This window comes from Charadrius vociferus, unplaced genomic scaffold (genome assembly GCF_000708025.1).
Source record: "Charadrius vociferus isolate BGI_N301 unplaced genomic scaffold, ASM70802v2 scaffold600, whole genome shotgun sequence".
Classification (NCBI taxonomy): domain Eukaryota; kingdom Metazoa; phylum Chordata; class Aves; order Charadriiformes; family Charadriidae; genus Charadrius; species Charadrius vociferus.
The window spans coordinates 1,691,517-1,704,666 of record NW_009646404.1 but is presented as its reverse complement, the minus strand read 5'-3'; the positions used below and the strand labels follow the sequence as shown (position 1 = coordinate 1,704,666).

Genomic DNA, 13,150 nt, shown 5'->3' with positions numbered 1-13,150 from the left:
TTTGGGGTGAGTTCGACCCTTGGATTTGCCCAAGCACCGGGGAGCGCTGCTGTCCTCTGGCTTCTTTAGACAGGGGAACCCCTTGGTTTTATTAAAGTAAAAATGTTTCTCTGTCACAATCCTCTTGAGGCCTAAGAAGTCCTGGACCTTGGCCATTTCCCCGGCTGGGTCAGTTATGAGCCTCTCGCCACTGACAAAAAGGATTTGGGAGAGGGGGAAGTACTGGAGCCAGTTCTCCAAGTGCAGCGCATAGATCCCGATGCGGATCGCGCTCCAGGAGGCATCGATCAGCCCCAGGGTCCGGTTCTTGAAGGCCAGCACCTCAAAGGTGGGGATCTCTGGCTTCTTGGAGAGTGTCTGAGTGTAGTGTCCAAGTGCTGCGGGGTTTTGTGAGCCACTCTCCTACTCGGCTAGATATGGCAGGAGGTGCTGGTCCTGCCTGCCTGGCTGCCGGGGGGGACATCAGCAGCGAACAACACGAAGCATCCCATCACCTCGAGGAGCCCCACTCCCTCTGCCTTCTCCTCCTCCCACCGATCCCCTGATCCCTCAGCGTCATGGGGGGACGCCCACGTGCAACCCGAGGTGACGTGTCACTAAGGTTTCAGAGCTGGAAACACAGGGCAGTTTTGGCTGCAACCCTGACAGCACAAGAGCTTTGCGCTCGTATGGCTGAGCCTCTAGCCCCGAGTGAGTTTTGGGTCTCTAACGATGATTTGCATCTCAAAAGAAAAGAGCTTTTTTTTTCCTGATTTTGTGATTCTACTTATCGCTTTCTTCCTGCTCCCACTGGAAATCTTGGCCCGTCATTTGGTAAAACATGACATTGAATGGTTTGTAAAACTTCCGCAGTCTGTGGATGACATCTGGGTCTATTTTGGGGTGAGTTCGACCCTTGGATTTGCCCAAGCACCGGGGAGCGCTGCTGTCCTCTGGCTTCTTTAGACAGGGGAACCCCTTGGTTTTATTAAAGTAAAAATGTTTCTCTGTCACAATCCTCTTGAGGCCTAAGAAGTCCTGGACCTTGGCCATTTCCCCGGCTGGGTCAGTTATGAGCCTCTCGCCACTGACAAAAAGGATTTGGGAGAGGGGGAAGTACTGGAGCCAGTTCTCCAAGTGCAGCGCATAGATCCCGATGCGGATCGCGCTCCAGGAGGCATCGATCAGCCCCAGGGTCCGGTTCTTGAAGGCCAGCACCTCAAAGGTGGGGATCTCTGGCTTCTTGGAGAGTGTCTGAGTGTAGTCCGAGATGGCCCGGGTGACCGGGTTCCTCACCACCACGATCAGCTTGGTGTCCTTAGCCATGGAGTGAATGCGCCTGGGGGCCTCGTTGGTCACAAAGTAGCTGGGGGTCTTCTCCATGGTGATCTGGCCATCCAGTGTCTTGGGCATCACGTTCCTGCGCAGAAGCAGAGGGGTGATTAGCAAGGGGCCAGGCACGGGCAGACACCTCGGTGTTCCTCCTGCCCCATGCAGGTCTTGGTGGGACGTTCAGGAGGAGGGATGCTGCCACACCTGTGTGCCCCAGGGACCAAAACACTTCTGGCTTGCTTTCTTCTCGGACCCTGGACATGGTGGGCACCCGAAGTGTTAAATCAGCCTTGGTAACACATTATACAGTCAATTCGCCATAGGCATATGTAGACAAAAGTTAATTGACAATAAACCTGTACAATACCTGTCTGTTCAGCAAGCCATCTGCTTCCATTTGCTCAATTAAGCCTATTCACTTCAGAGCCTTGTACCAGAGTGGTGCAGTTAGGATTACACAAGACCTTTTTGTTATGATGACATGCTTTTAAATGTCTCAGCTAATAAAACTTAATACAGAATAAGATCCCTTGCTTCTAGTACAATAATTAAATTTATTTACTATCTTGTGTGTGAGAAAGAATGACTTTTCTTTTATCTCTAATTCACATGCTCTGTCAATAATTAATTGCTGCTGGGTTTTGAGCTTCCTGTGCAAGCACTTTTATTAGCCAAAAGGAATTTGCCTACTGGATAAATTAGCATGTACCAAGACTTTCCTGGATAGCATATTACCATATTGTAAAATGAAACTGAAGCGAGATAGCATTTATATCTAAGAAAATGAAGAGGTAAATGCTTGTCCCAGCTGCCCCCAGTTAAAGACTATCATAGCAAGCCGGAAGGTATTAAATGATGTCCCCTGCAAGAGCACGACAGCCTCCTTCACGCCTCCTCAGCCTCCAAGTGCTGGAGATGTTGGAGGGCAGTGCCACGAGCATTACCCACCTCCCACTCCCACACGTGCCGTGGCCACGGCTGTGGCCAGCCCCAGCCCTGCTGCCATGTCCCCTCAGCCACCCGCTGTCATCCGCAGTAGAGATGCCCGAGTGAGGATCCCGAAAGCCGTGAAACGCCCTGCCTCACCCGCCAGCAGTGACCCCATGCGGGGACTGACCTGTGCAGCACGGAGCCCCCGCCACCCTTCCCAGCCCTTCCGCATGGACCAGGCGAGGGGAGACAACGCAGGAAGCCACGGAGCCATGGCACCCGCATGTACAGCTGCGTCTGCCAGAGTGCTCCTGCAAGGAATTCCATACCTGCAGTGTTCAAAGGCTTTATAGGCACAGTACTGACTGTTCTTAAGTGTGTTTTAACAATATTTTTATCTTAAGCCTTTCAAATACTCGTGCCTCGGCACACCCACACAAAGAGTAGTTTGTTTAACCTGTTGTTGGCTAATTTGTCCCGAAGACGCGGTGCCTGACGGTGCTGCTGCCCGGGAGGCAGGAGGAGGAGCGGTGTCACTGCTCCAGAGAAGCGCTTGCAGCACTGGCCAAGTCTCCCACAGCAGAGAGGGAGGATGGCGATGCTCAGGGTCTTGCAGGATTATCCCTTCACTTTGCAACTATATTTAGTTCAAACATATGGTGAGGAAACAACGTGAATAGGCTGGAAATGGTTCTGTAAGAGCACCTTGGGCACCGGCGACCGCAGTGATGCTGACGTCAAACCGTTGAGCCCCAGGAAACAGCCATTTCAGGAATTATGCAGCCGGAGTCTGCAAGCAGAAGTGGCTGTCAGGCAAAGTTAGATTTGCCTGTCAGTGTCGCCTTGTATTTGTGACTGCTAAATGCATCGGCGCGCTTTAAAACTCCCTGTAATCTGTGTATTTACTGCTGGTGTAATCCATCCAGCTGCGCTCGTTTTGCCAAAGCGCCACTGGAGGAGGTGCCAGGTCTCCGGTCAAGGCAGGAGCGAAGGTGGGTTTGGTGTTGCCACAGGGCTGCTCGTGCCTTCAGCATTTTTTGGGGTGAAGAGGCCAGCGGGCTCCTGTGGCTCCCCCTCTCCTGCAGCCAGCATCTTTCCTGGTGAAAAATCCCTAGCTGAGTCCTGGCAACGGGGGTGTGCAGGGGAGCGGGGCTGCAGGGCTCCAGCTCAGTCGTCACAGGGCCAGCGAGCTGGTGGCCTGGCCCTGCCAGGGAGCTTGTCCCTCCAGGGTCGTGTCCCACCTGAGCTGCCTTCCTGACGCGATGGGCTGTCTTCAGTCCCATCTGCACTTCAGTACTTTGATTCTGCCTTGCATCAGCCATTTGAGTAGCAGTGACATGCAAGGAGCAAGGATTACTTGGAACGATGCATCTTGAGGTATTTTACCTTAAGAAAAGCCTGAGCAAATTAAGAGGGATGCAAGCACTTGAGGACTGCAGAAGCTGCAGAATTAGACTGGCTTTCCCGGGGGGGGGATCCAGCATCCAGATTTAACCACCCTGTGGGAAGACAGCATCTTGTATGGCTATCCACATCACAGCAAGGCCCACAGCATGATCAGGGATTGAGTCCTCAGGTGCTCACTCCTGTACAAATAGGGCACCCTTCGGCTGAGCGTGAGGTTGTGTAAGGGGGCGGTGTGAGGAAAGTGCACAGAAAATGAGACCAGGAGTTGAGTATGTGGGCAGGCAGCAGTTGTCCCAAGGAGGACCAGAGTAGAAGTGCTCCCTGCTGCTCTCTGAAAGTGTCTGATGGACAGCAGAGCATCACTGATGGCCGGAGCAGGGGTTCCCCTCCCCAGCACTGCACAGCACCCACGCACCAGCTTGCCAGCCCGGCCGGGGGCAGCGGGCAACTGGGCAGAGGCAGCACCAGCGTCAGGGAGCAGCAGCTGAGAGCCGACCCTGCGAGGGCATCCCACCAACCTCACGGAGCTGTGCCAGGGCTCACCTGACTTCTCAGTCTCTGCGTGATTCTGACCGGTGTTTGTATCCCCACAGAAATCACATTCTGTCAGCAGCACGTCTCTGAAAGCGACTAGCCAAAGATAACCCTCAATTTCAGGATGTGACCCACTGCAGAAATCTCTCCGCTCTCTGCCCTCAGCAGGCTCTGCCTTTGCATGCACAGAGAGCTTCCAGTGCACCAGTCCTTTCTGTGTTGACCACAAAATACAAGCGTGGCGGTTTAAAATTGCCTGTTTGATTTATTATTATTATTTTTATTTTATTTATTTATTTATTTTTAACATTGCTTAACAAACTTGAAACTGAAATGCTAAAATTCCTGCATGGAAATTAGGTGTCGGTCTTGATGCAACAGAGCAGTGGAAGGAAGGAGGAGAGCCGGGGGGATGAACGGGAGGAGGGATGGAGGCTGGCGGGGGCTGCCGCAGACAGCACCGCTCTGTGCGGCCGCTCTCGCAGCCCCGGTGCCAATCGCTGGTGGCTGAGGAGGGGGAGCGGTCCACCTCCAGCCAGGGCTGGCACTTCAAACCACTTTGGCAGCGGCTGGAAGCGGTTTCCGGCCCTGTTGGGATGAGCACTGCACACAGACTGAGCCACAATCCCTGCCCTGAAGAACTTCCAGAAGAAGCGTGGGAGCCCATGAGGAGGAGCGGCAGCCAAACGGTGCAGGAGGCAGCGCCTGTGGCTGTCCTTGGGGCTGTGTGATCGCCTTGGAGAGCACACGGAGTCGTCAGGCAAAGAACTGAGACCAGGGAATAAAGGCACTTCCAACCCAATGACTTTGCCCAGGGTGCTCCCAGAACAGGTTTCTATTGTACCACTAATTACCAAAATCAATCTGTTACTCTTCTGTTCCTTGCTCCACAAAATAGTTATTTTATCATCACTTATAGCTAGTAATTTGTATGCGTTTCCTTTTCAAGGGATTCTATCACGAGCTAGCCACAGACCACATTTTAACCCCGCTGCTTGCTGTCCTGTGCTAATATCCAGCGCACCTCCAGGTCCCAGAGGTGCCAGCCCCCGGGGACAGAGGTATGGCAGCCCGGGTGGTGGCTGGGAGTCGCCTGTCTTGAACACTGGTCCGCAATGGGAGTGCCTGAGGAAGGACTGAGAATCTCTCAACCAACTATGGGATCGCTCTGCCCGTGCTCCTTTCCTCCTGATTCCTATCAATGAAGACGTAATGAAGTCCTGAAGGAGAAAGCTTTAATATTGCTTCTCAGCCTCTGTAGTTAGTGGCAACTCTAGATATGGCTGACATGCACAGAGGTGTCCAGTCCCTCCTGTGTCTTGCTAAATTCTGTGCTCAAAGACATCAAGCAGCAACAAGCTCCACAGACTTGTCCTTCAGTGCTCGGGCAGCGTTTCTCCTTTGTGCTGGCTCTGTATTCACTGCTGTCCTGCTCCGCCAGGGTGGGAGAGCGGAGCTCTCCGCCTTCTCCCTTTATCCCAACCTTCATTTTATACCACGGTAAAGCCTGAAAGACCAGCTCCACTGCTCCCCTTGCCACCTCTCCACAAGAATACTGAAGATCTCTGTTCACAGCAGGTTCTCCCGTAGCATCCCTTCCCGGCCAGGGGCATGTTTGATCCTGAGCTGATAAGGGGATGCTTTAGGGAGGTTGACCTGCAGCAGTCGTTCCTGCTCCTGCTGCTCCAGCTGGGAGCTTGGAGCGGGGCTTTGAGACAAGAGGGTCAAATAGGACCAACGAGATTGCAGTGAACCTGTGGCATGTGGCGCTACGGGGAACAGGAAGAGGCAGCTCCGACTGTTGAGTGATTTTTCAGCTAAGACAGTGGCAGCCTGGATAACAGGAGAAGTAGCAGTGTGTGAAAGTCCTTCCGCCTTGCAAATGGTGCTGGACTGCCAGGCAAGCACAAAACGCTATTACCCCATGGTGTTCAATTAGCCCGACACCCGCGCAGCAGCAGCTCACGCTTGTTTGTGCCGCCTCAGACAGGATAAGCTGTTTTCCTTTGCAACTGCCTGAGCAGAAGGAAGGACCGGCACAGACAGGCTTGGCTGGTGTACGCTCCTCTGAGTCAGACACCCTGGCAGCATGCAGCAGGCTGTCAAATGTCAAAATGTGGTGATTATGAGATGCTAAAAGCTCTGCTGGACTATCAGACAATAGGGCTCGAGGGGACCATTGCTATCGTCTGCTCTGACCCTCTGCATGGCACAGCAGAGCCCTGCCCTGGCACACCGGGAGCGCTGCCTCCACCAGCACATCTGCTCTGCAGCACAGAGCTCCTGGGAGCGGGGGGACCTGGTGGCCCTGGGGGAGCTCCCGCGGTTAGTTAACACCACTCACTGCTCCTTAGCACCTCGGCTGCAGTGTGAATTGGTCTGGCCACAGCCACTGGCTTATGGGTTGCTTGGTTTTTTGGGGTTTTTTTTTTTTTTTTAGGTGATATATCTTTGTATCTGGAATGTCTCAGAGCTGACAAGATGCTGTTCTGCTAATAAGTGCCTGTGGACTCCCAAACAAAAAGATCGGAGCAAATGGGGGCTGGCTGGGCCCCTGCCCCTTGTGCCGATGCTCAGGCTGTACAATCAGACTGAAGGGTGTTATTGATGGTATTTGTGCTGCATGCGCTCCTGCTTCCCCCGACCAGCATCTCCCCGGCTCTGCGAGCTCTCTACAGCCACTGTGATGTTTGGGCAGGTTCCCAAGGACCTGGTGCTTGCACAAGCCTCCGTTTGCTTTGTATTATGGATTGTGCCTGTGATTTGTGGGGTTTTAGATGACAATGCTTTAAAAGAGATGAAAATTAATCAGAATTCAGAGGAAGTACTGCTGCTCTCCTTCACCCGCGCCACCGCTCCTGCCCATCCCGTCGCTGGCAGGGCTGGGTGACAGCCAGCAGCGGGGTTCCCTCTCCTCCCAGGCACTGCCCTGCCATGGCAATAGCCCCTTCATGGACATTTTGTAAACAAGGTTTTGGTTTCCTCTGCTCTAAGGTCAGGGCAAGACGATTGTCTTGCTTTTAATATTATACTTACTTAGCTTTTTACTTTAAATTATGGTTTCAATAAGCTGTTGCAAAAATAAACCCCAAACCTCTCAGCCTTTTCTCTGCGGTGGGGACGCTTCAGACAATACATCGGAAGCAAGTTGTAGTGGCTGATATTCAAGTATAAACCAAACACACCAGGGGTTTATAAAAGAAGCACGAACAAACTATTAATTACAACAGCCCCTTCAGATGATGGTATCACAATAAACGGGAGCCAAGAAATTGCAGAGCTAATAATCTGAAAGTGTTGCCACATTTAAGGACTGTGTTTAATTCCATGCACAATAAAGACAAATGGATAGATAGGTTGGCACGGAGGAGAGACAGCAGGGAATTAGTGATCAGGGAAAAGAGAAGGAAAAGCAGATTCAGCTTTTGCTGTACAGTTTTAAGGATAACACCGGGAACTGCAGCGTGTCCTCGAGACACCCCTGGCCCTGGACAGCACCAGAACTACTGCAGCTCTGGGACGCACGTGCAGAAATGCATTTTCCCGAACTCTGCCCTGTTTCCGAGTTACTTTTGAGGTGCTGCCTTTCCTGGGCAGACACGTGGACTGCCTTGCTGAGCTCCCACAGCTGTGAAGGAGGCTTGAGCCAGTCAGCCCCAAAAGCCAGCGCGTCCTGCTGCACGCCTTAGCTGTTGCCAAGCGCGCCGCAGAGAGCTATACGTGGCACCGCCGGCTCCTGCTGCTGAGAATAACAAGGGTGTTAAACCTGGAGCAGCCAAGCCTCTGGCACGGCAGGAATACTCCTCAGAGCAGGTAACCTTCACAGAGCTGCTGCCATGTGCTCTGCCCTAATTGTGTGCGAGTGCCGATGGAATGCTAACCAGCTCCGCACGCTGGGGTGGGATGCGATGCTCCGGATCTCTCTCCTCCCATGGCTGCTGCAGAGCTCTTTGCCATGCTGGGCCAGTGCTTTGCTCCTGGGGAGGACTGCATAGCTTCTTGGACATACTTTGGCTTTTCTTGCGGTGTTTCTTTCCCTTTTGGTGCCAGGCTGGTTAATGAAGAGGCACCACCAGTGCTGCTGACCACCTCCACCGAGCAGCCCCAGAGATGAAGCACTGGAATGGGACACGTCTACTCACGGCTCTGGTACTGGTCTCTGCTCACCTCCTGACCCTCCTCTGCCTCCATCACTACCCACCTGAAAAAGTGAGGCAATGACAAGAAGCCACTTCCCCCCTAGAAGGAGGTCCACCACCCTCTGGCATTAATGACTTCTTCACTCGGTTACGGGGACGGGCGTCATTTCTTCACGCCTGATGATAGCAGCATCCCCGTGCTGTGCGACGGCAAAATGAAATTTTTATTGCCATTCCCAGGCTCGGATCCAGGAATTACCTGGCCCTCACAGCAGATGATCAAATATGTGCTACTGGGTGCTTGCTTGGGCTTTTGATATTTCTCTCCTTTCCTACTCATCCCCCAGTGCTGTGGCCTGGAGCTAAGGAGGGCCAGGCTGCTCTGCGTGCCCCCCTGGCACCCCCACCGCTCCTGCAGCTCCCCAGTCGGACCGGGGACTTGCTGCCATTGCTTCTTCGAGGTTTTTTTTTGCTCTGTGCATAAAAACGCCCCCCAGCCGCTGTGCGGCAATGGACAGGACATCTGGCTCCCGCTCTCCTCCAGTTTGTGGCAAAGGCCAGCTCTAAGCCCTCATTGGGAAAATGTGCTGTAGTAATTGTTCTTAGCTGCTGGCTTCAGACAAGCTCTTTATTTTCAAAGGATACATTTTATAAATTTGCGAATTTGCATGTTGCCAAAATCCCCTTGTGGTTTATTTAAATCCAGATTATCTTGTTTATTCCTTCAGTTACAGCTGTCATTTATCTCTGTGTAGGCAGCTTGTTCACGATGTTACAGGTTTCCTGCAATCCCACTCAAAAAGAGTCTTTGTTAACTGTATTTTCATTTTCTCAACAAGAGAAAAAAAGTTCACAGCAACTCCCAGGTCTTGGAGAACCACAGAGAAGCACATGGATTTGCACGATTGCTATCCGAAAGAGGCGATGGCCAAGTACTGCAACAGTGTCACCTGCCCGTGGAGCTCATCTCTGCTGCTCCTCAGTGTGGAGCAAACATCTGCTTTTGTCTTCTGAAAAGATAAACATGAAGTCATTTTCCTTTTTATTATTAACACATTCTGGTATAATTGCTTGAGCTGTCAACTGTGACCTGCCGGTAATTCAGCAGGCGTGGGACTTTCAAGGGGAGAACGGCATTGCAACTGAAGACTGCAATATGCATTAAAAGCAGAACCTATTTGCTGTAAGCCCCCAAGTCAAATCTCTTGTTGAATTTGTTCAAACATAAATTTACAGCTGAATTTACATAGGTTTAATGTTTTATAATCTTTTTGGTCTGTGAATCTATATTCAAGACTGAGTGCATTAGCTTAGAAATATTGTGCTTAACGCTGAAAATAATTTTAATCTCTCCAAAGTCCAATCCTTTGCACATCACTAAACCTCAGAATCCAATCCCTTCTAATAAGAGACACAAAACTTGCATCTGTTGCTGCCTAATAGATTCATACTGCTCTAATTCAAATGGCTTGCACATGTCTGTTCAAAAACATTAAACGCAAATTGTAAAGCACTTTCAGAAAAGCGGGTGCCAGTTCAGACTGGGGCTAAAGCAAAACAAATCTCCCCCGGGAGACTCACTGAAACAGTTTCACAGTTTGGAAGCTGGTGTGCCTCCGCTGGCTGTGGGAGACGGGGCTGAACCATCCTTCTCTGTGACTCGAGCTCTGCTCTTGCAGGACTTAACGCCCCAAATTAAGGGCTGCCTGGGACAGTTGGTTTCCCCCTCGGAGACAAGCAGCTTTCCTTTGTCCCAAATTTGCAAAGCCATTTGGTGTCCATGCAAAACACCCATGAGGGGTGGTGGTTTGAGACTGCAAAGACACTTCCTTGCTCTTCACCATCCGCCTTTCCTGCCATGTCCCCGCCAAGCTTCTCCTGTGCCCTGCAGGACTCAGAGCCCGGGACAATACAGCCGGAGCGGGAGGCAGCCCTGGATCCTGCTGCAGGCAGGGGAGTATGGAGCAGCCGGGAATTGGGAGCATCTCGCTGCCCCGCAGCAGGGCCAACCGTGCCCCCTCTGCTCCCTCCCCTCCGGGGCCGCCTGGAGCCATCCCTCCAGCAGCGGTGTCAGCCAGGATGGAGAACGGTCCTGTGTTGCCATACCAACGCAGGTGCTAACGCCGTGTTGACTAACTGCGAGCTGATCTGATCAGAGAATGGCAGCATCGAGTTGCTACGGTAACCGAAATGCCAAATTGGAAATTGTGTCAATAGCAAAGTTATCCAAGAGGAGGCAAGCGTGCGCAGCGGGGCAGCGGGCAGCTGCCGGCCCAGGCCGCCCGGAGCTCCTGCTTGTGGGCTGGTGAAACAGCTCAGGACATCACGGATGCTCAGCTGCATCCCAGGTGCTGGCCCCGATACCTCCATTTCACAGGGCACGGCTCCCCTGCCCCACCTTCCCTCTCCTGCTCCTCTGCCTCTGCTTTCCTCGCAGACATGGCCAGAGAGGTCTGTGCCTCTCATTACAACCACCCCCAAAAGGCAGAGTTCCCCTCCGGCAACAGCGCAGGCAGCGCGGGCTCGCAGGGCACCGCCGGTGCTGGCTGGGCATGTGCCTGGAGGAAGGATGCCGCCTCCGAGCATCACTCCAGCCACCCTCCCAGACGCCAATGAAAATGCCTTTACAGTACAGTCCATTTCTACTCCGATTTTTCATCATCTCGCCCAGTCTAGAGTCCAACAATCGCAAAGAAAAGGATTCTGTATCTCCACAAAATGCAAAATCTTTAACGGCTCATTGGCATGTGCTTAAGTTGGCCTGGATAAGAAGTTACTCCTGAGAGCCCGCTATTGATTCTGTCAGGGATTCAGAGGTTTTATAGGCATCGCTCAGGATCTCTTTAGTACTTGTACCTTCTTAATGGGTCTCATCGCCAATAGAACTGAAAACATCCCCCTGTGCACTGGGAAGCGGCTGAATCTATGCCAGGAGACAGTGCCACGCTGGGGCCACAGGAGCATGGCTGCCCTCCACGGCCAGCCGGGTGAGCCTCCCAGCCAGCCCAGGGGAGAGAACCCTTCCATCCTTCCTCTGACGTGTTTTAGGAGGCGCTGGAGCTACCCAGGGTAGGGGAAGAGGTGGGTGAACTTCACCCAGGAAGGCTCCTCTCCTCCTTCCACTACGCAACAAAATCAGTGGGCAGCTGGCTGAGTAGCAGACAAAAATATAAATATGCTCTGATTTCTCTGGGACCATCTGGCTCATGCATGATAGGCGGGTAAGAATGCTATAATCATGGAGCAGAGAACTAAGCTGATCCATTAAAGTCTTTTAGCAGAAGCAACTATGGAACCTGTATTAATCCAGCAATGCTTTGTGAACAGACATCACAAGGTTAGATCCATTCAGTTGCAATTAAAAATAACCCTCGTTGTTCAGGCTGGCTTGGATAGCTATTACAGCGTTGTGATCCCCAAAGGCTCTCGTGTATATAGATTGTTGATGCTTGCACAATGCAATCTGAAATTATGATCTTAATGCTAAACCTTGCTTTCTTCTGTTCTTTCCTCAAGTGGATCTCCTCTGGGGTACAGCTGTTGCCTTGTGCCGAAATCCCTCGCCCACCTGACGGCACAGCTCACACACAAATTGGACAGTCTCAGATTAGACAGCGCCACTATGATTTCACTGCCTTCCTAACGGGGGGGATGCCCTTAACCATCGCCTTCCTCACCAGCAGCCATGGCAAATGCATAGGGGTGTGCTAACTCCTGAGTTGCCTGGCCTGGCCCAGCAGCTCGCCTAGGAACAGCCGCCAGAGCTCCGCAAGCTCCTGGCACAGCTGGAAGTGCCAGGCACATCTGTGCCAGCACACACCATCTCGGGGGCTCACAAACACAGCCCTCGGCACCACTTGGCTTCGACTGTGCAGAGCAATCTCAGTCCTGTGGACAGAGACGCGTGTTCAGCGTGACATCGTTTTACCAGGGATAAATTTGGCCTGATCTCTCCAATTTTAGTGTAAGATTTACTGTTGGTCAGCACTCAGCCATGAAACAGGTTGTGAAAAAGGCTCGAAATGCATATTTCTAAGCCCACTGCAGTCAAAATTGTTTTGACTAAGCCTCACTGCCATTCTCTACAGATGCATTGCAATACTATTCACTGGGAATATCTCCATGTCATCTACCAGATTTAATTACTGTATTAATCACAGTTATAGCAAAGCAGCACTAGTCGGAGAGCCCTGCCTCTCGCACACATGCTGGAACAGGGACTCACTGACAGCGGCAGGGTGAATCCTGCCTCCTTTGACTGAGGATGTTCAAGGCAAGGTAATCTGTTCTGAGTCCAGGTTTCCCTTCAATGCATGGGTACAAGTCCCTCGAGTGCTAGCTCATTCATTTTCCACTGTCATAGGAGGAAGGGAAAAGACCTGTACGTCCATGACTTGGTATAAATCCTGGGGCTGAGAAAGCAAGCAGCGAACCCAGAAAGAAGCATGCCCACCTGAGGACTGTATGCAACCACGTCAAGCTCCACAAGCTCCAAGCTTGGTCTTGCAGAAGGAGTTCAGACAGTTTGGGGAGCAAACAGGAGCTATTCAATGAGCAAATAAATACAAACTAGCTCTGAAAAACTTGGAGGGTCCCAATACCCGTGTCTCAGCCATGGGCAGCTTGTTCTGCAAAGTGGGTCCTCTGAAGAATGAGGGTGCTCCTGTTTCTCCCCACTCCTGGTCCCCTGCCTGCTCAGAAGACGTGGTCAAGCCAAGGGTGTCCCCTGCACCTCCAGGCTCTGGGGATACCCGTGCTAATGCTCCGTACGGGGCTGACTGCAGACAGCAGTAGAGCAGAAGGGAAGCAGGATGGAGCACCTTCCCTAC

General features: G+C 52.1%; 1 protein-coding gene across 1 annotated transcript in view; it reads right to left on the bottom strand.

Annotated features, from left to right (window-relative positions):
* Positions 1 to 762: 762 nt before the first annotated feature.
* The window catches only part of HS3ST4 (heparan sulfate (glucosamine) 3-O-sulfotransferase 4), a 174,150-nt gene continuing 161,762 nt past the window's right edge, over positions 763 to 13,150 (bottom strand). Inside the window, exon 2 of the mRNA XM_009895253.1 lies at positions 763 to 1,399. Within this exon, the coding sequence (XP_009893555.1) occupies positions 763 to 1,399 (637 nt within the window). The remainder of the gene's footprint in view (positions 1,400 to 13,150) is intronic.